This window comes from Lichenostomus cassidix, unplaced genomic scaffold (genome assembly GCF_008360975.1).
Source record: "Lichenostomus cassidix isolate B80296 unplaced genomic scaffold, HeHo_3.0 HiC_scaffold_42, whole genome shotgun sequence".
In the NCBI taxonomy this organism is placed as follows: domain Eukaryota; kingdom Metazoa; phylum Chordata; class Aves; order Passeriformes; family Meliphagidae; genus Lichenostomus; species Lichenostomus cassidix.
The window spans coordinates 1,477,124-1,499,037 of NW_028147241.1; the positions used below are offsets into that span (position 1 = coordinate 1,477,124).

General features: G+C 56.5%; 2 protein-coding genes across 3 annotated transcripts in view; one reads left to right on the forward strand and one right to left on the reverse strand.

Moving 5' to 3' along the window:
* The window catches only part of LOC146424144 (uncharacterized), a 502,567-nt gene that overhangs the window by 450,392 nt on the left and 30,261 nt on the right, over positions 1-21,914 (forward strand). The window contains 1 exon segment of the mRNA XM_085043957.1: positions 16,935-17,615. Within this exon segment, the coding sequence (XP_084900083.1) occupies positions 16,935-17,615 (681 nt within the window).
* On the reverse strand, positions 49-13,742 carry LOC146424162 (uncharacterized). 2 transcript variants are annotated; one of them, XM_085043958.1, is made up of 2 exons: positions 13,400-13,742; positions 49-563 (listed from the first exon to the last, which is right to left on the reverse strand). In XM_085043958.1, the coding sequence occupies exons 1-2, from the start codon at positions 13,631-13,633 to the stop codon at positions 324-326; spliced, it is 474 nt and encodes a 157-aa protein (XP_084900084.1). In that variant the 5' UTR covers positions 13,634-13,742; the 3' UTR covers positions 49-323. The 2 variants fall into 2 exon arrangements, with proteins under 2 accessions (XP_084900084.1, XP_084900085.1); XM_085043959.1 differs by lacking the exon at positions 13,400-13,742 and adding an exon at positions 676-754.

The following is a 21,914-nucleotide window of genomic DNA, read 5'->3' on the forward strand; positions in this document are numbered from 1 at the left end:
TCACTCCAGCCTGGCTCTGAGAGCCATTCCCTGTGCCCCCAGGCTGGCACACGCTGGCACAGGGGCACTCTGCTGCCAGCACTGAGCCTGGCTGGGGCTGGGAGCCGTGCCTCAGGCACTGGCACGGGGCTGGTGTGGCCCAAAGCAAGCGCAGGGCAGGCCGGGGGTGGCGCTTGTGCCGCCAGAATCCAGGGATCCCCCCGGGGCGCTGTGTCCCTGAGCAGGGCCACCCAGCCCAGCCCCAGCCTGGCGGCAAGGGACCCACTGTGCCTGTGGGCTCGGCATGGGGAGCACCTACCTGTCCTGCTGCTGGGGCTCCATCCTCATCCCAGGACCATGGGCTCCTCCTCATCCACCTCATCCACCTCCATGGCCTCTTCTTCCACCACAACATCCACTTCCATGGCCTCTTCTTCCTCCGTCCCATCCACTTCCATCTGCTCCACTTCTTCTTCGATGTCCACCTCCATCTCTTCTTCCAACTCCACCTCATCAATGTCCATCATCTCCTCAACATCAATCATCACGTCCACCTCCATATCCTCCTCGGTGTCTCTGGCAGGCTGCATCAGGTAGCACAAGCTCACGGTGGGGTCCCTGTCCCACAGCATCCCCACAGGGCCCCAGCCCGCCCAGGCAGCTGGGGGTGCCCAGCTCCATGGAATGGCACTGTACCTCCACTGGGACGGGAGAGCGCATCTTGCTGGGATCGGTGGTGAGGCCCAGGCAGCAGGATGAACTCAGGACCGATGGATCCATTGGGAGCAGCTCAACAGCTAGAAGGGTGTAGGGCGCAGGGAGCAGGGAGCAGGGTGCACGCTGGCCTCCTCGCTGGCTCCAGGGACAATGGTTGTGTTGTGCTCAACAGCAGGAGCTGGAGGCTCCACCTGCAACATGGGCTGTGACATCACAATTCTGGGAGCTGGGATGTCACAGGAGCTCCAGGGCCACTCTGCACTGGGGGCTCAGGATCGTAGAACGTCCAAATCCTTGAACGATTTGGATTTGACAGAACTCTTCAGATGATCTCTCTCCAACCTGAGCAACCTCCCACCGGACAGGGATGCTCAGGACCACGTCTAAGTTGGCCTTGGATGTTTCCAGGGCTGGGACATCCGCAGCCACTCTGCACAGCCTGTGCCATTGCCCACTACACTCGCAAGAAATAACATTTTCCTAACATCCAATCCATTCCTACTCGCAGTTTGAAGCCATGCCCTTGTCGTGTCACTACAGCTCCCAACAAAGAGTTGCTCTCCCGCTTCCCTGTGGTCCCTTCACACCCTGCAAAGGTGCTGGGAGGTCTCCACGCAACCTTCTCTTGTCCAGCCTCAACAGCTCCAACTTTCTCAGCCTGTCTTCACACGGCAGGTGCTCCAGTGCCCTCAGCAATGCCGTGGGCTATTCTGCACTTGCTCCATCAGTTGCCCATCCTCCTGCTGTTGGGGAGCCCAGAGCTGGAGGCAGCCCTGCAGCTGGGCTGTCCTGAGAGGGGAGGAGACAGGCAGGATGTCCTCGCCGCCCTGCTGCCCACGCTGTGGGATGACCCTGGCGTGCGTGTGTGGGGGTTCTGGGCTGCCACTGCCCAGGGCTGGCTCCTGCTGGGATGCAGATGTGAGGCTGGTGTCCAGCTCTTGTTCTCTTGGCTGCACACAAACAAACATCACAGCCCTGTCTCCTCACCAGCCACCCGTGGCTTCAAAAGTTCATAGCACAGGTCACACGCCAGCTCCCGCCCCACTGCTTTTGCCGCAGCCTCACAGTTCAATCTTCAACGTGCTGGGAAACTGCTCAGTGTCATTCTGTTACTCCAATGGATACACAAATGTTTCCTTGTGCCGACTGCAAATCGTTTTTCTAGTTACACTGTTGCATTGGTGGTACTGACCCAGAGTTCTTTCAATTCATTCCACTTGTTCAGAGGGCAGAGTGAGCTAGGACTTGCTTTGTACATAGGCACAAAAATGTAGCAATGATCTGGTGAGCTATGGATTTATTTCCATCCAAATACGACTCTTCCTAATACAGAAATCAGCCTCTCAATTACCCACACTGCCATTTCAAGTCCTTTTGCTGGGAAAAGTACTACCTGCAACTACACGGAAGTGTTCTGAAATCTATTCCCCGGGTGTCCCCAAGGGAGGACGCCCAGCAGAGCCACAGCCTTGGCTCTATGGGACACGAGGGCAGAGAGCAGCCGTGTGCCCCGATCGACCGCGGCAGGGGGAGCGCAAATCCACGGCGACAGGGGGAGGAACACATCTCCGTTTTCACTGTAGCCCGGAGCAGCCCAGAGCCTGCTGAGCACCTGGGAGCATCTCCCTGCCCTGGCACTGACCAGCGACCTCCCCTGGGGACACCTGTGTGTGGAAAATCACACCGCCAAAGGCCAGTGTCCACAAGAGAGCAAAAAGAGTCCTGCAAAAGTCGCCTTGATTTAGATAAAGGGAAAGAGTTCGCTCGGCCATTCCCCTGCGGGGTCTCTCTCAAGTGTCTGGAGGGTGCAGCCTCTTTTTGATCTGAAAATGCCGATCATATGTTGCCCTCTGCCTTTCCCCATTGGCTGAGGTACTAGGAAGGGACAGGCTTCCCAAACCACTTACTACATATTCCCCCTTTGACGTGAGTCCCCCACCCCGCATCATGCGCTGTCTGATCACTAAAATTAGCTCTGAGCCCACCCTGGGCCCAGACATTAATCCCCGTCAATCTCTCAAGCCTGCACCTTTTTTCCTAGAGTTCACAAGTGCAGGCTGAGCTTGGTTCGGTAACAAACCTGCACGGTTTGATGTTCCTACAGACCCCTCTCGTTTCTCTCCACAACCTGACTGCTTCTTTCCTCTTCTCTCATCGTTTCTAAAGGCATTCACACCCTTTTCTCCTCCCAGCCGGGAGACTCAGCAGCTCCTGGGAAGAGCAGGGCACATCAGGCACGGCTCTGCTCCACCAGCCAGGCGAGGCACTGGCCTCGGCGATTGCCAAAGCCTGGCAGCTCTGCAGTTGCCGGCAGCCGGAGCAGCTCGGCTCCCGGAGCCTCCAGCGCCGGCCGAGCCCCCTTTGCCCCAAGGTGCTGCCGGCCCTGCTGCGGCTGCCGTGGGCAGCGGGTGTCCGGGCAGCTCCGTGGCTGCCCCGGCCGTGCTCGGGGAGCGCCGGGCTTGGAGGGGACGCTGCCCGGGCAGGGGCTGAGCTCGGGCACCTGTTGGCCCTCGGGCTCCTGTGGGAGCCCCAGCCCCGCAGCCCCAGCCCCGCAGCCCTGCCGCTGCCAGCATCGCAGCCCGCCGGGACTCTGTGCCGGCAGCCAGCGCCGACCGTACAGCCACCTCCGGGCATCCACGGCCCCTGCCCAGCACGGCCTGCACTGCCCCGTCCAGGGCTTACCCGAGTCGGGCTCAGGCTCCAGTGGCTGCTGCCAGCAGCAGGAAATCGGGCAGCGCCAGGATCACCTGGCGTGGCTTTCGTCTCCTGAACAATGGCACAGAAATGTAATGCACGGGAGGAGCAAAGCCCAGAGCCCTTGGAGGCTCCAAGCCTTAACCATCAGCCCCTGCAGCTCCAAAAGCTGCTCCCCGCAGCCTGGCTCCAGCAATTCCCAAGGCTGCCGTGGCCTTCAGAGCATGACAGGGATTTGTCATCCCTGCAGCCTGATGCCAGCTCTCGGCCCAGGACTCCCGAAGGCTCAAGGAGGAAGGCCGGCAGAAGGTTTTTTACCTGTTTGGTGGCATCGCTGCAGAGGCTGCTCCTGTCAGAGTCGCCTCTCTGATGGTGACAGATATGCTCCTGGGGACACTGCTCTGCCTCCGCCCAGGAACACGGGCAGCGCCCAGTGCCGGGAGCAGCGTGAGTGAAAGCTCCCCGTGCGCAGAGAGCCCCAGCCCTGGGGTGGCCGTGCCAGCAGCCCCAGAGACCTCCAGCCCCAGGGACCTGGAGCAACCCCAAACCACAACGCGGCAAACACTACCTGTGCCCAAAGGACTCGCAAAGAAAGCTGGGGTGTGGAAAACAAATGACAATTTATTTACAGAAGAGCAGCAACAACAACATGCTGCAGAACGTATTTACAATGGAAGAACCTTGATAACAACAACAATCTATAGAACGTATTTACAGTGAAGGTTCTAACTAAAAAACAGGAATCTAAAAAACATATTTACAAAAGAGAACGACAAGAACAAGCAGAACATATGTACAGGTAGTTTTCTGCATCGTCTCCATCAGTCCTGGAAGAAAAGGAAGCAGCAGGGTCACTCCAGCCCGGCCCTGAGGGCTGTTCCCTGTGCCCCCAGGCTGGCACACGCTGGCACAGGGGCACTCTGCTGCCAGCACTGAGCCTGGCTGGGGCTGGGAGCCGTGCCTCAGGCACTGGCACGGGGCTGGTGTGGCCCAAAGCAAGCGCAGGGCAGGCCGGGGGTGGCGCTTGCGCCGCCAGAATCCAGGGATCCCCCCGGGGCGCTGTGTCCCTGAGCAGGGCCACCCAGCCCAGCCCCAGCCTGGCGGCAAGGGACCCACTGTGCCTGTGGGCTCGGCATGGGGAGCACCTACCTGTCCTGCTGCTGGGGCTCCATCCTCATCCCAGGACCATGGGCTCCTCCTCATCCACCTCATCCACCTCCATGGCCTCTTCTTCCACCACAACATCCACTTCCATGGCCTCTTCTTCCTCCGTCCCATCCACTTCCATCTGCTCCACTTCTTCTTCGATGTCCACCTCCATCTCTTCTTCCAACTCCGCCTCATCAATGTCCATCATCTCCTCAACATCAATCATCACGTCCACCTCCATATCCTCCTCGGCATCTCTGGCAGGCTGCATCAGGTAGCACAAGCTCACGGTGGGGTCCCTGTCCCACAGCATCCCCACAGGGCCCCAGCCCGCCCGGGCAGCTGGGGGTGCCCAGCTCCATGGAATGGCACTGTACCTCCACTGGGACGGGAGAGCGCATATTGCTGGGATCGGTGGTGAGATCCAGGCAGCAGGATGGACTCAGGACCGATGGATCCATTGGGAGCAGCTCAACAGCTAGAAGGGTGTAGGGCGCAGGGAGCAGGGAGCAGGGTGCACGCTGGCCTCCTCGCTGGCTCCAGGGACAATGGTTGTGTTGCGCTCAACAGCAGGAGCTGGAGGCTCCACCTGCAACATGGGCTGTGACATCACAATTCTGGGAGCTGGGATGTCACAGGAGCTCCAGGGCCACTCTGCACTGGGGGCTCAGGATCGTAGAACGTCCAAATCCTTGAATGATTTGGATTTGACAGAACTCTTCAGATGATCTCTCTCCAACCTGAGCAACCTCCCACCGGACAGGGATGCTCAGGACCACGTCTAAGTTGGCCTTGGATGTTTCCAGGGCTGGGACATCCGCAGCCACTCTGCACAGCCTGTGCCATTGCCCACTACACTCGCAAGAAATAACATTTTCCTAACATCCAATCCATTCCTACTCGCAGTTTGAAGCCATGCCCTTGTCGTGTCACTACAGCTCCCAACAAAGAGTTGCTCTCCCGCTTCCCTGTGGTCCCTTCACACCCTGCAAAGGTGCTGGGAGGTCTCCACGCAACCTTCTCTTGTCCAGCCTCAACAGCTCCAACTTTCTCAGCCTGTCTTCACACGGCAGGTGCTCCAGTGCCCTCAGCAATGCCGTGGGCTATTCTGCACTTGCTCCATCAGTTGCCCGTCCTCCTGCTGTTGGGGAGCCCAGAGCTGGAGGCAGCCCTGCAGCTGGGCTGTCCTGAGAGGGGAGGAGACAGGCAGGATGTCCTCGCCGCCCTGCTGCCCACGCTGTGGGATGACCCTGGCGTGCGTGTGTGGGGGTTCTGGGCTGCCACTGCCCAGGGCTGGCTCCTGCTGGGATGCAGATGTGAGGCTGGTGTCCAGCTCTTGTTCTCTTGGCTGCACACAAACGAACATCACAGCCCTGTCTCCTCACCAGCCACCCGTGGCTTCAAAAGTTCATAGCACAGGTCACACGCCAGCTCCCGCCCCACTGCTTTTGCCGCAGCCTCACAGTTCAATCTTCAACGTGCTGGGAAACTGCTCAGTGTCATTCTGTTACTCCAACGGATACACAAATGTTTCCTTGTGCCGACTGCAAATCGTTTTTCTAGTTACACTGTTGCATTGGTGGTACTGACCCAGAGTTCTTTCAATTCATTCCACTTGTTCAGAGGGCAGAGTGAGTTAGGACTTGCTTTGTACGTAGGCACAAAAATGTAGCAATGATCTGGTGAGCTATGGATTTATTTCCATCCAAATATGACTCTTCCTAATACAGAAATCAGCCTCTCAATTACCCACACTGCCATTTCAAGTCCTTTTGCTGGGAAAAGTACTACCTGCAACTACACGGAAGTGTTCTGAAATCTATTCCCCGGGTGTCCCCAAGGGAGGACGCCCAGCAGAGCCACAGCCTTGGCTCTGTGTGACACGAGGACAGAGAGCAGCCGTGTGCCCCGATCGACCGCGGCAGGGGGAGCGCAAATCCACGGCGACAGGGGGAGGAAAACATCTCCGTTTCCACTGTAGCCCGGAGCAGCCCAGACCCTGCTGAGCACCTGGGAGCATCTCCCTGCCCTGGCACTGACCAGCGACCTCCCCTGGGGACACCCGTGTGTGGAAAATCACACCGCCAAAGGCCAGTGCCCACAAGAGAGCAAAAAGAGTCCTGCAAAAATCCCCTTGATTTAAATCAAGGGAAAGAGTTCGCTCGGCCATTCCCCTGCGGGGTCTCTCTCAAGTGTCTGGAGGGTGCAGCCTCTTTTTGATCTGAAAGTGCCGATCATATGTTGCCCTCTGCCTTTCCCCATTGGCTGAGGTACTAGGAAGGGACAGGCTTCCCAAACCACTTACTACATATTCCCCCTTTGACGTGAGTCCCCCACCCCGCATCATGCGCTGTCTGATCACTAAAATTCGCTCTGAGCCCACCCTGGGCCCAGAAATTAATCCCCGTCAATCTCTCAAGCCTGCACCTTTTTTCCTAGAGTTCACAAGTGCAGGCTGAGCTTGGTTCGGTAACAAACCTGCACGGTTTGACGTTCCTACAGACCCCTCTCGTTTCTCTCCACAACCTGACTGCTTCTTTCCTCTTCTCTCATCCTTTCTAAAGGCATTCACACCCTTTTCTCCTCCCAGCCGGGAGACTCAGCAGCTCCTGGGAAGAGCAGGGCACATCAGGCACGGCTCTGCTCCACCAGCCAGGCGAGGCACTGGCCTTGGCGAGTGCCAAAGCCTGGCAGCTCTGCAGTTGCCGGCAGCCGGAGCAGCTCGGCTCCCGGAGCCTCCAGCGCCGGCCGAGCCCCCTTTGCCCCAAGGTGCTGCCGGCCCTGCTGCGGCTGCCGTGGGCAGCGGGTGTCCGGGCAGCTCCGTGCCTGCCCCGGCCGTGCTCGGGGAGCGCCGGGCTTGGAGGGGACGCTGCCCGGGCAGGGGCTGAGCTCGGGCACCTGTTGGCCCTCGGGCTCCTGTGGGAGCCCCAGCCCCGCAGCCCCAGCCCCGCAGCCCTGCCGCTGCCAGCATCGCACCCCGCCGGGACTCTGTGCCGGCAGCCAGCGCCGACCGTACAGCCACCTCCGGGCATCCACGGTCCCTGCCCAGCACGGCCTGCACTGCCCCGTCCAGGGCTCACCCGAGTCGGGCTCAGGCTCCAGTGGCTGCTGCCAGCAGCAGGAAATCGGGCAGCGCCAGGATCACCTGGCGTGGCTTTCGTCTCTTGAACAATGGCACAGAAATGTAATGCACGGGAGGAGCAAAGCCCAGAGCCCTTGGAGGCTCCAAGCCTTAACCATCAGCCCCTGCAGCTCCAAAAGCTGCTCCCCGCAGCCTGGCTCCAGCAATTCCCAAGGCTGCCGTGGCCTTCAGAGCATGACAGGGATTTGTCATCCCTGCAGCCTGATGCCAGCTCTCGGCCCAGGACTCCCGAAGGCTCAAGGAGGAAGGCCGGCAGAAGGTTTTTTACCTGTTTGGTGGCATCGCTGCAGAGGCTGCTCCTGTCAGAGTCGCCTCTCTGATGGTGACAGACATGCTCCTGGGGACACTGCTCTGCCTCAGCCCAGGAACACGGGCAGCGCCCAGTGCCGGGAGCAGCGTGAGTGAAAGCTCCCCGTGCGCAGAGAGCCCCAGCCCTGGGGTGGCCGTGCCAGCAGCCCCAGAGACCTCCAGCCCCAGGGACCTGGAGCAACCCCAAACCACAACGCGGCAAACACTACCTGTGCCCAAAGGACTCGCAAAGAAAGCTGGGGTGTGGAAAACAAATGACAATTTATTTACAGAAGAGCAGCAACAACAGCATGCTGCAGAACGTATTTACAATGGAAGAACCTTGATAACAGCAACAATCTATAGAACGTATTTACAGTGAAGGTTCTAACTAAAAAACAGGAATCTAAAAAACATATTTACAAAAGAGAACGACAAGAACAAGCAGAACATATGTACAGGTAGTTTTCTGCATCGTCTCCATCAGTCCTGGAAGAAAAGGAAGCAGCAGGGTCACTCCAGCCCAGCCCTGAGGGCTGTTCCCTGTGCCCCCAGGCTGGCACACGCTGGCACAGGGGCACTCTGCTGCCAGCACTGAGCCTGGCTGGGGCTGGGAGCCGTGCCTCAGGCACTGGCACGGGGCTGGTGTGGCCCAAAGCAAGCGCAGGGCAGGCCGGGGGTGGCGCTTGTGCCGCCAGAATCCAGGGATCCCCCCGGGGCGCTGTGTCCCTGAGCAGGGCCACCCAGCCCAGCCCCAGCCTGGCGGCAAGGGACCCACTGTGCCTGTGGGCTCGGCATGGGGAGCACCTACCTGTCCTGCTGCTGGGGCTCCATCCTCATCCCAGGACCATGGGCTCCTCCTCATCCACCTCATCCACCTCCATGGCCTCTTCTTCCACCACAACATCCACTTCCATGGCCTCTTCTTCCTCCGTCCCATCCACTTCCATCTGCTCCACTTCTTCTTCGATGTCCACATCCATCTCTTCTTCCAACTCCGCCTCATCAATGTCCATCATCTCCTCAACATCAATCATCACGTCCACCTCCATATCCTCCTCAGTGTCTCTGGCAGGCTGCGTCAGGTAGCACAAGCTCACGGTGGGGTCCCTGTCCCACAGCATCCCCACAGGGCCCCAGCCCGCCCGGGCAGCTGGGGGTGCCCAGCTCCATGGAATGGCACTGTACCTCCACTGGGACGGGAGAGCGCATCTTGCTGGGATCGGTGGTGAGGCCCAGGCAGCAGGATGAACTCAGGACCGATGGATCCATTGGGAGCAGCTCAACAGCTAGAAGGGTGTAGGGCGCAGGGAGCAGGGAGCAGGGTGCACGCTGGCCTCCTCGCTGGCTCCAGGGACAATGGTTGTGTTGTGCTCAACAGCAGGAGCTGGAGGCTCCACCTGCAACATGGGCTGTGACATCACAATTCTGGGAGCTGGGATGTCACAGGAGCTCCAGGGCCACACTGCACTGGGGGCTCAGGATCGTAGAACGTCCAAATCCTTGAACGATTTGGATTTGACAGAACTCTTCAGATGATCTCTCTCCAACCTGAGCAACCTCCCACCGGACAGGGATGCTCAGGACCACGTCTAAGTTGGCCTTGGATGTTTCCAGGGCTGGGACATCCGCAGCCACTCTGCACAGCCTGTGCCATTGCCCACTACACTCGCAAGAAATAACATTTTCCTAACATCCAATCCATTCCTACTCGCAGTTTGAAGCCATGCCCTTGTCGTGTCACTACAGCTCCCAACAAAGAGTTGCTCTCCCGCTTCCCTGTGGTCCCTTCACACCCTGCAAAGGTGCTGGGAGGTCTCCACGCAACCTTCTCTTGTCCAGCCTCAACAGCTCCAACTTTCTCAGCCTGTCTTCACACGGCAGGTGCTCCAGTGCCCTCAGCAATGCCGTGGGCTATTCTGCACTTGCTCCATCAGTTGCCCATCCTCCTGCTGTTGGGGAGCCCAGAGCTGGAGGCAGCCCTGCAGCTGGGCTGTCCTGAGAGGGGAGGAGACAGGCAGGATGTCCTCGCCGCCCTGCTGCCCACGCTGTGGGATGACCCTGGCGTGTGTGTATGGGGGTTCTGGGCTGCCACTGCCCAGGGCTGGCTCCTGCTGGGATGCAGATGTGAGGCTGGTGTCCAGCTCTTGTTCTCTTGGCTGCACACAAACAAACATCACAGCCCTGTCTCCTCACCAGCCACCCGTGGCTTCAAAAGTTCATAGCACAGGTCACACGCCAGCTCCCGCCCCACTGCTTTTGCCGCAGCCTCACAGTTCAATCTTCAACGTGCTGGGAAACTGCTCAGTGTCATTCTGTTACTCCAATGGATACACAAATGTTTCCTTGTGCCGACTGCAAATCGTTTTTCTAGTTACACTGTTGCATTGGTGGTACTGACCCAGAGTTCTTTCAATTCATTCCACTTGTTCAGAGGGCAGAGTGAGCTAGGACTTGCTTTGTACATAGGCACAAAAATGTAGCAATGATCTGGTGAGCTATGGATTTATTTCCATCCAAATACGACTCTTCCTAATACAGAAATCAGCCTCTCAATTACCCACACTGCCATTTCAAGTCCTTTTGCTGGGAAAAGTACTACCTGCAACTACACGGAAGTGTTCTGAAATCTATTCCCCGGGTGTCCCCAAGGGAGGACGCCCAGCAGAGCCACAGCCTTGGCTCTATGGGACACGAGGGCAGAGAGCAGCCGTGTGCCCCGATCGACCGCGGCAGGGGGAGCGCAAATCCACGGCGACAGGGGGAGGAACACATCTCCGTTTTCACTGTAGCCCGGAGCAGCCCAGAGCCTGCTGAGCACCTGGGAGCATCTCCCTGCCCTGGCACTGACCAGCGACCTCCCCTGGGGACACCTGTGTGTGGAAAATCACACCGCCAAAGGCCAGTGTCCACAAGAGAGCAAAAAGAGTCCTGCAAAAGTCGCCTTGATTTAGATAAAGGGAAAGAGTTCGCTCGGCCATTCCCCTGCGGGGTCTCTCTCAAGTGTCTGGAGGGTGCAGCCTCTTTTTGATCTGAAAGTGCCGATCATATGTTGCCCTCTGCCTTTCCCCATTGGCTGAGGTACTAGGAAGGGACAGGCTTCCCAAACCACTTACTACATATTCCCCCTTTGACGTGAGTCCCCCACCCCGCATCATGCGCTGTCTGATCACTAAAATTAGCTCTGAGCCCACCCTGGGCCCAGAAATTAATCCCCGTCAATCTCTCAAGCCTGCACCTTTTTTCCTAGAGTTCACAAGTGCAGGCCCAGCTTGGTTCGGTAACAAACCTGCATGGTTTGATGTTCCTACAGACCCCTCTCGTTTCTCTCCACAACCTGACTGCTTCTTTCCGCTTCTCTCATCCTTTCTAAAGGCATTCACACCCTTTTCTCCTCCCAGCCGGGAGACTCAGCAGCTCCTGGGAAGAGCAGGGCACATCAGGCATGGCTCTGCTCCACCAGCCAGGCAAGGCACTGGCCTTGGCGATTGCCAAAGCCTGGCAGCTCTGCAGTTGCCGGCAGCCGGAGCAGCTCGGCTCCCGGAGCCTCCAGCGCCGGCCGAGCCCCCTTTGCCCCAAGGTGCTGCCGGCCCTGCTGCGGCTGCCGTGGGCAGCGGGTGTCCGGGCAGCTCCGTGCCTGCGCCGGCCGTGCTCGGGAAGCGCCGGGCTTGGAGGGGATGCTGCCTGGGCAGGGGCTGAGCTCGGGCACCTGTTGGCCCTCGGGCTCCTGTGGGAGCCCCAGCCCCGCAGCCCCAGCCCCGCAGCCCTGCCGCTGCCAGCATCGCACCCCCCCGGGACTCTGTGCCGGCAGCCAGCGCCGACCGTACAGCCACCTCCGGGCATCCACGGCCCCTGCCCAGCACGGCCTGCACTGCCCCATCCAGGGCTCACCCGAGTCGGGCTCAGGCTCCGGTGGCTGCTGCCAGCAGCAGGAAATCGGGCAGCGCCAGGATCACCTGGCGTGGCTTTCGTCTCTTGAACAATGGCACAGAAATGTAATGCACGGGAGGAGCAAAGCCCAGAGCCCTTGGAGGCTCCAAGGCTTAACCATCAGCCCCTGCAGCTCCAAAAGCTGCTCCCCGCAGCCTGGCTCCAGCAATTCCCAAGGCTGCCGTGGCCTTCAGAGCATGACAGGGATTTGTCATCCCTGCAGCCTGATGCCAGCTCTCGGCCCAGGACTCCCGAAGGCTCAAGGAGGAAGGCCGGCAGAAGGTTTTTTACCTGTTTGGTGGCATCGCTGCAGAGGCTGCTCCTGTCAGAGTCGCCTCTCTGATGGTGACAGACATGCTCCTGGGGACACTGCTCTGCCTCAGCCCAGGAACACGGGCAGCGCCCAGTGCCGGGAGCAGCGTGAGTGAAAGCTCCCCGTGCGCAGAGAGCCCCAGCCCTGGGGTGGCCGTGCCAGCAGCCCCAGAGACCTCCAGCCCCTGGAACATGGAGCAACCCCAAACCACAACGCGGGAAACACTACCTGTGCCCAAAGGACTCGCAAAGAAAGCTGGGGTGTGGAAAACAAATGACAATTTATTTACAGAAGAGCAGCAACAACAACATGCTGCAGAACGTATTTACAATGGAAGAACCTTGATAACAACAACAATCTATAGAACGTATTTACAGTGAAGGTTCTAACTAAAAAACAGGAATCTAAAAAACATATTTACAAAAGAGAACGACAAGAACAAGCAGAACATATGTACAGGTAGTTTTCTGCATCATCTCCATCAGTCCTGGAAGAAAAGGAAGCAGCAGGGTCACTCCAGCCTGGCTCTGAGAGCCATTCCCTGTGCCCCCAGGCTGGCACACGCTGGCACAGGGGCACTCTGCTGCCAGCACTGAGCCTGGCTGGGGCTGGGAGCCGTGCCTCAGGCACTGGCACGGGGCTGGTGTGGCCCAAAGCAAGCGCAGGGCAGGCCGGGGGTGGCGCTTGCGCCGCCAGAATCCAGGGATCCCCCCCGGGGCGCTGTGTCCCTGAGCAGGGCCACCCAGCCCAGCCCCAGCCTGGCGGCAAGGGACCCACTGTGCCTGTGGGCTCGGCATGGGGAGCACCTACCTGTCCTGCTGCTGGGGCTCCATCCTCATCCCAGGACCATGGGCTCCTCCTCATCCACCTCATCCACCTCCATGACCACTTCTTCCACCACAACATCCACTTCCATGGCCTCTTCTTCCTCCGTCCCATCCACTTCCATCTGCTCCACTTCTTCTTCGATGTCCACCTCCATCTCTTCTTCCAACTCCACCTCATCAATGTCCATCATCTCCTCAACATCAATCATCACGTCCACCTCCATATCCTCCTCAGTGTCTCCGGCAGGCTGCATCAGGTAGCACAAGCTCACGGTGGGGTCCCTGTCCCACAGCATCCCCACAGGGCCCCAGCCCGCCCGGGCAGCTGGGGGTGCCCAGCTCCATGGAATGGCACTGTACCTCCACTGGGACGGGAGAGCACACCTTGCTGGGATTGGTGGTGAGATCCAGGCAGCAGGATGAACTCAGGACCGATGGATACATTTGGAAGCAGCTGAATAACGTGCAGGGCACAGGGTGCAGTGTGGCCTCCTGGCTGGCTCCAGGGTCAATGGTTGAGTTGTGCTCAACAGCAGGAGCTGGAGGCTCCACCTGCAACATGGGCTGTGACATCACAATTCTGGGAGCTGGCATGTCACAGGAGTTCCAGGGCCACTCTGCACTGGGGGCTCAGGATCGTAGAATGTCCAAATCCTTGAATGATTTGGCTTTGACAGAACCCTTAAGATGATCTCTCTCCAACCTGAGCAACCTCCCACCAGACCGGGATGCTCACGACCATGTCTAAGCTGGCCTTGGATGTTTCCAGGGCTGGGGAATCCACGGCCTCTCTGCCTGTACAGCCTGTGCCATTGCCCACTACACTCACAAGAAAGAATATTTTCCCAACATCCAATCCATTCCTGCTCGCAGTTTGAACCCATGCCCTTGTCCTGTCACTACAGCTCCCAACAAACAGTTGCTCTCCCACTTCCCTGTAGTCCCTTCACACCCTGCAAAGGTGCTGGGAGGTCTCCACACAACCTTCTCTTGGCCAGGCTCAACAGCTCCAACTTTCTCAGCCTGCCGTCACACGGCAGGTGCTCCAGTGCCCTCAGTAATGTCGTGGGCTATTCTGCACTTGCTCCATCAGTTGCCCGTCCTCCTGCTGTTGGGGAGCCCAGAGCTGGAGGCACCCCTGCAGCTGGGCTGTCCTGAGAGGGGAGCAGAGAGGCAGGATGTCCTTGCCGCCCTGCTGCCCACGCTGTGGGATGACCCTGGCACACAGGGGGTTCTGGGCTGCCACTGCCCAGGGCTCGCTCCTGTCGGGATGCAGATGTGAGGCTGGTGTCCAGCTCTCGTTCTCTTGGCTGCACACAAACATCACAGCCCTGTCTCCTCGCCAGCCATCCGTGGCTTCAAAAGTTCATGACACAGGTCGCACACCAGCTCCAGCCCCACTGCTTTTGCTGCAGCCTCCCAGTTCAATCTTCAACGTGCTGGGAAACTGCTCAGTGTCATTCTGTTACTCCAATGGATACACAAACGTTTCCTTGTGCTGACTGCAAATCGTTTTTCTAGTTACACTGTTGCATTGGTGGTACTGACACAGAGTTCTTTCGATTCATTACATTTGTTGAGAGGGCAGAGTGAGTTAGGACTTGCTTTGCATGTAGACAGAAAAACATAGCAATGATCTGGTGAGGTATGGATTTACTTCCATCCACATATGACACTTCCTAATACAGAAATCAGCCTCTCAATTACCCACACTGCCATTTCAAGTCCTTTTGCTGGGAAAAGTACTACCTGCAACTACACGGAAGTGTTCTGAAATCTATTCCCCGGGTGTCCCCAAGGGAGGACGCCCAGCAGAGCCACAGCCTTGGCTCTATGTGACACGAGGACAGAGAGCAGCCGTGTGCCCCGATCGACCGCGGCAGGGGGAGCGCAAATCCACGGCGACAGGGGGAGGAAAACATCTCCGTTTTCACTGTAGCCCGGAGCAGCCCAGACCCTGCTGAGCACCTGGGAGCATCTCCCTGCCCTGGCACTGACCAGCGACCTCCCCTGGGGACACCCGTGTGTGGGAAATCCCACTGCCAAAGGCCAGTGTCCACGAGGGAGCAGAAAGAGTCCTGCAAAAATCCCCTTGATTTGAATCAAGGGAAAGAGTTCGCTCGGCCATTCCCCTGCAGGGTCTCTCTCAAGTGTCTGGAGGGTGCAGCCTCTTTTTAATCTGAAACTGCCGATGATATATTGCCCTCTGCCTTTCCCCAGTGGCTGAGGTACTAGGAAGGGACAGGCTTCCCAAACCACCTACTACATATTCCCCCTTTGACGTGTATTCCCCACCCTGCATCATGTGCTGTATGATCACTAAAATTGGCTCTGAGCCCACCCTGGGCCCAGAAAGTAATCCTCATCAATCTCTCAAGCCTGCGCCTTTTTCCCTAGAGTTCACAAGATCAGGCTGAGCTTGGTTCTGTAACAAACCTGCACGGTTTGATGTACCTCCAGACCCCTCTCGTTTCTCTCCACAACCTGACTGCTTCTTTTCGCTTCTCTCATCGTTTCCAAAGGCATTCACACCCTTTTCACCTCCCAGCCGGGAGACTCAGCAGCTCCGGGGAAGAACAAGGCACATCAGGGATGGCTCTGCTCCACCAGCCAGGCAAGGCACTGGCCTTGGGGATTGCCAAATCCTGGCAGCTCTGCAGTTGCTCGCAGCTGGAGCAGCTCGGCTCCCAGAGCCTCCACCGCAGGCCGAGCCCCCTTTGCCCCAAGGTGCTGCCGGCCCTGCTGCGGCTGCCGTGGGCAGCGGGTGTCCGGGCAGCTCCGTGCCTGCCCCGGCCGTGCTCGGGGAGCGCTGGGCTTGGAGGGGACGCTGCCCGGGCAGGGGCTGTGCTCGGGCACCTGTTGGCCCTCGGGCTCCTGTGGGAGCCCCAGCCCCGCAGCCCCAGCCCCGCAGCCCTGCCGCTGCCAGCATCGCACCCCGCCGGGACTCTGTGCCGGCAGCCAGCGCCGACCGTACAGCCACCTCCGGGCATCCACGGCCCCTGCCCAGCACGGCCTGCACTACCCCATCCAGGGCTCACCCGAGTCGGGCTCAGGCTCCAGTGGCTGCTGCCAGCAGCAGGAGATCGGGCAGCGCCAGGATCACCTGGATCTCTTGAACAATGGCACAAAAATGTAATGCACGGGAGGAGCAAAGCCCAGAGCCCTTGGAGGCTCCAAGCCTTAACCATCAGCCCCTGCAGCTCCAAAAGCTGCTCCCCGCAGCCTGGCTCCAGCAATTCCCAAGGCTGTCGTGGCCTTCAGAGCATGACAGGGATTTGTCATCCCTGCAGCCTGATGCCAGCTCTCGGCCCAGGACTCCCGAAGGCTCAAGGAGGAAGGCCGGCAGAAGGTTTTTTACCTGTTTGGTGGCATCGCTGCAGAGGCTGCTCCTGTCAGAGTCGCCTCTCTGATGGTGACAGATATGCTCCTGGGGACACTGCTCTGCCTCAGCCCAGGAACACGGGCAGCGCCCAGTGCCGGGAGCAGCGTGAGTGAAAGCTCCCCGTGCACAGAGAGCCCCAGCCCTGGGGTGGCCGTGCCAGCAGCCCCAGAGACCTCCAGCCCCAGGAACAGGGAGCAAGCCCAAATCACAACCCTGTATATGCGGCTTGTGCCCAGAGGAATGGCAAAGAAAGCTCGGGAGTGGAAAACAAATGACAATTTATTTACAGAAGAGCAGCAACAACAACATGCTGCAGAACGTATTTACAACAGAAGAATCTTTATAACAACAACAATCTATAGAATGCATTTATAGTGGAAGGTTGTATCCAAAAACTAAAATTTAAAAAACATATTTACAAAAGGCCATAACAACAACTAATAGAACGTATATACAGGATGTCCATCACCTCCATCAGTCCTGGAAGAAAAGCAAGCAGCAGGGTCACAAGAGGATCCATACTGGGGAGAGGCCCTAGAAGTGTTTCGAGTGTGGGAAGAGGCTTCACACCAGCTCCAACCTCCTCCTGCACCAGCGTATTCACACAGAGGAGAGACCCTTCCGCTGTCCTGACTGCAGGATGGGCTTCAAGCTCAACTCCCACCTTGTCAGCCACCAGCACATCCACACCGGGGAGAGACCCTCTGAGTGTGGGGAATGTGGAAAGAGCTTCAGCAAAAGCTACAGCCTGATTCGCCACCAGAGGATCCACACTGGCGGGAGGCCTTTTGAGTGTGAGCAATGTAGGAAGAGCTTCGGCAGGAGGTCTGAGCTGATCGTCCATGAGAGAATCCACACTGGGGAACGGCCTTATGAGTGTGGGGAATGTGGGAAGAGCTTCAACTGGAGCTCTCACATGATCAAGCACCAGATGGTCCACACTGGGGAGAGGCCCTATGAGTGTTCCAAATGTGGGAAGAGGTTTCAGACCAGCTCCAACCTCCTTCTGCACGGGCGGATTCACACAGGGGAGAGACCCTTCTGCTGCCCTGAGTGCAGGAAGGGCTTCAAGAACAACTCCACCCTCATCACCCACCGGCGCATCCACACTGGGGAGAGACCCTATGAGTGTCCTGAGTGTGGGAAGAACTTCTCCAGCAGTTCTCACTTGACCAAACACCAACAGAGCCACTGGTAAGGGAAGCCCTGCAAGTGCCCTGACTGCAGAAAGAGCTTCATGTGCTGCTCCAACTTCATTCCCCATTGGAGCACCTACGTTGGGAAGAGCCCTGATGACCCTCACTTGCAGGGACCCACACTGGGAAGACACCTGGCTGGTGGCTTCCACATCCTCCTGATTCCCTGTAGCCACCTGGACAAACACAGGCTGGAACATCCATCGGGACTCACATTGATATCGGAAATTCTTTGGGAAGGGCTGATTTATTAACTTTATATCCCCTAAAAAATGTCACCTGCTGTGTCCAGTTGTTTCTTCTGGTGGCATCAAGCAACACTGGATGATCTTAGAGATCTTTTCCAACCTGAATCATTTCCTTCTTCATCCTGTAAAAACAACCCAAAATTGGGGTAAAATTAAATAAATGAAACAAAGTAATCTAAAGCTGCACCATTTTACTGGGATTTGTGGGTGACTTTGAGATTCAGGGGAAAATTAATGAGGATTTGGGTGTTCTGGAGCTGCCCAGACATGGCCATGATCTCATAGTTGTGCCAGCAAAACGTGTCCACCTGAGCCCATCTGTTCTCCATTAATTCCGGTTTTTTGTCCCAGTGCCTGGCCTGGGTCTCCCCATTTGGGGTGTGCTCCCCAAGGTGCTCAAATTGCTGCTGAAGTGCCCAAGCTGCCCCCAGCTGTGGTTGTTCCTGTCCACCAACCTCTCCTGGTCAGTGTCATGGGGGCTGAGAGGGGGTTTAGGGGCTCCTGAGGGGATTGGGAGGGGCTTTTGTGGCTCTTGGGGGCATTTGTGGTGCTTGGAAGGGTCTTGGTGGAGTCTGTGAGGGAGTTTTGGGGTCCTGGCCTGGCTCTGTGGCTTGGAGAGAATTTGGGTGGGTGTAGGGGGAAGATAGGAAAGGGGTTATGGTGTCTCTTGGGACCATTTATATTGCAGGGAGTGGTTTGGGAGGATCCTAGAAGGAGCTGTGGGGTGGTTTAAGAGGCCTGTGAGTGACTATGGAGCTGGGAGGGGCTTTGAGGCCATTGTGATCCCCCAGACCCCCAATGCTGCCCCCAGACGCTGCTCCCCAAGATGCTGCCAGGGTTCAGGGGCACCATGCTGGGGTTCATCCTCCTGGTGCTGTGGGAGAAGGTGAAGGGTGTCCCCAGGGATCATGTGTGTCCCCCAGAGCGTGGGTGACCCCTCCCCATCCCAGTATCACCCCCTTTTCCCTCCCCACAGGGCTCCTGACCCAGCTCCTGCTCCCCCAGGAGGGAATTTGGGGAGGGGGCAGAGGGGGTGCACAGCCCCCGCCGGGGGATGACCCTGAGCCAGTGCCCTTTGTTTAGCACCAACCTGGGCTTGGGGCTGCAGGAGGAAGAGGCTGATGGGAAGCAGATCCTGCAGGTGGGACAGTGCTTGGGGTCAGATCAGCAGTGTTGGACTTCTCTGGGGGAACTGTGAAGGTGGGTGGGGTGGAGTGACCTCACAGTGACCTCACCCAGCCCTCTGTGACATCACACAGCCACCGTGTGATGTCACAGACGACTCTATGATGTCACACCTCCCTGTAATTTCATACACCAGCGCTGTGATGTCACAGCTCACTCTGTGATGCCACTGCCTCCTCTATGATGTCACAGAGTAAGTCTGTGATTTAACAGCTGCCCTGTGATGTCACACAGTCCCCCCTTTGATGTCACAACCCACTCTGCGTGTCACTACCCATTCTGTGATGTCCCACAGCCTTTCTGTGATGTCACAGAACTGCCCTGTGATGTCACAGCCCTATATGCGATGTCACAACCCTGCTCTGTGATGTCACACCACCACCCCGTAGTGTCACAGCCCACTCTGTGATGTCCCACAGGCAGCTCTGTGATGTCACAGCCCACTCTACCATGTCCCATCACCATCCTGTGATGTCACAGCCCTCTCTGTGATGTCACACAGCCTCCTCTGTGTCACAGCCTGCTCTGTGATGTCACTCATTCCCTCTATGATGTCATAGCTGCTTGATGACCTCACACAATGCATTCTGTGATGTCACACAGCTCCTTTCTGACATCACAGCTGCTCTGTGGTTCTATGACAGCCACAGAGGTGTTCCCAAAAATTCAGTAAAATAAAAACCTTCTTAACACCAGTGCAGCATTAAGCAGCAGCATTCTTTATTTGGCCAGATGCACAGGGAAGAGCTCCTTCCAAAGCTGTGCATGCTGAGCACGGGAAAGTTCCTGTTTCTATCCTGTATTTTACAGACCTATTCAGTGATTGTCCCAGAATAAACTTACATATGATCATCTTTTCCCCAAAATCATTACCATACTTCCCCCCACTCTTTGCACATCTGTTCTTCTGTCCTGGGGCTCTCTTTGGTGGTCCCTGGTGGTTGGTGACCCCAAAGCCGTACCTGACCACCTGGTGAGCTGGTAGAAGTTGGCACACCTGGGCTGATTGCTTCCTACAGAATAAGCACTGTGTGGTTCCAGGGGCCAGGGGGTTCTGGAGAATAAGCATTGTATGAACCCAGCAGGTGCAAATGATTTTTCATCTGGCAACATTCCCCCTCTTTGAGGCTTGGGAAGCTCCTCTTCCCTTCAAGCCTTCATAAGCCTCACTCTGCTCTTTTACTCACATTCTGTCAGTTCCTCAGTTGCATTCACAGTTGTGTTCTTTACACAGCTTAAAACAAGTGTCATAATCACAATTATGACTGTGATCCCAATCATACTTTACAAAAGTAAGGCCAACCAAGCAGTCAGAGAAAATCCAAGTCCTTTAAATATTTTATTTAACCAGTTACTTTCTAATCCTCCCCTTAATTCCCTGCTGGATGCAGCAACCAATTTTATCCTCTCGTCCTGATCATCCAATTCAGCATCACATTTGGAAGGTGCACAAAACAAGTGTGTTGTTTCAATTCAAGTATCCACATACTCCATGTAACAGCAAAAGATCTAATGCCAGTTTGTTCTGTAAGGTCATTTTAGTTGTGGCTTTCAACTGTTCATTTATTTCAGTAAACCCCAACTGAGTTGCATTCACTAAAGTTCCCATTTGCAGTCCAATGCTGTGTGTTTGGTCTGTTCCTAAAGGCAGATCTTTGAGGAGTAAAGATGGATTCTAAAATCCATCCCACTGCAGTTCCCATGCTGGGATGTTTCCAAGTTTCATCCCCTTTAACCTTTCCCCACAGCTGGGTTCCCAGGGGTGATTCCTTCCACAAGGGACATAACCTTAAAACCCCAAGTGTGTCCATTGTGCTCTTGATTCCCCCAAGGGCAAATGTGTGCCCCAAATTCCATCACTTCCCACTCATCCTGAGTGAGCTAATGATTTCACCATGTCCTGCTGACAGTCTGTGTCTCACCAAGCTGAACTGTTTGTTAGGTGAGACCTAACAGGTGTCATTAAGAAAGGCAGAATAATTTCTACAGACACATCCCACCCTCAGAGCCTGGGCCACAGCCATGAGCCACTGTACCTCAGGATTCCAAACAGTTCAAGTGTCTATCCAAATGCAATTCCACTTTTCCTTTGCCCTGGGATCCTTTGGCCTTGGCCTTATTAAATCAGGGTATTTTATACCCACCTGTAAGGGGTCCTCTGGGAGGCCTGGGCTCCCTTCCCAGTCCAGATACCACTGAACTGGCTGGATATATTCCCACTGTCCTGTCTGAGGGCTATTCCATACTTATGGAATTTGACATCCCCAAGGGGTATCAGTGCACTCTGTCAGCCAATAGATATTTCCTGAGGTGATTTCCAGGTCCAGTTTTGAGATATTACAATTCTCAACAGTATTGTTCTGATCTGTAAGAATTCCTTTGGAAGGAATATTCTCCTTCCATCCCTTTCCATTTGCCCTGGGTGCTACTTCCTTCCCACACGTGTTCCCAGATTTTTGTCAAAGCACTGACTAAAGCTCCCCACGGAATTGGATTTTCTGCAGAGAAAATGTGTTGGCAAACAAGCTGTTATAGGGGTTACATTCTGTAATCTGCAAAAATCTTGCACTAACTTTAAGACCACATTCCCCTCCCCAGAGGTTAACAACATAGTTTCTATTGTTATTATAAATATGCAATTAGTCATCATCTTCATCTAGATCCAATAAACAGTATCCCCTTAGAAAATCATATTTGATACCTAAAACAGTAGTATATATATATATGTAACCTGCAGGGTCCAGGGTATCAGTCAGTTTTCTCTCTGCTGTATTTAATGTGTGGTTGCTGGTTTTACCTGCGTGTGATGAACCCAGGGTTCAATTCCTTCCACCCTGAGGGCAGTGTAGGTTACCAGGAGAACT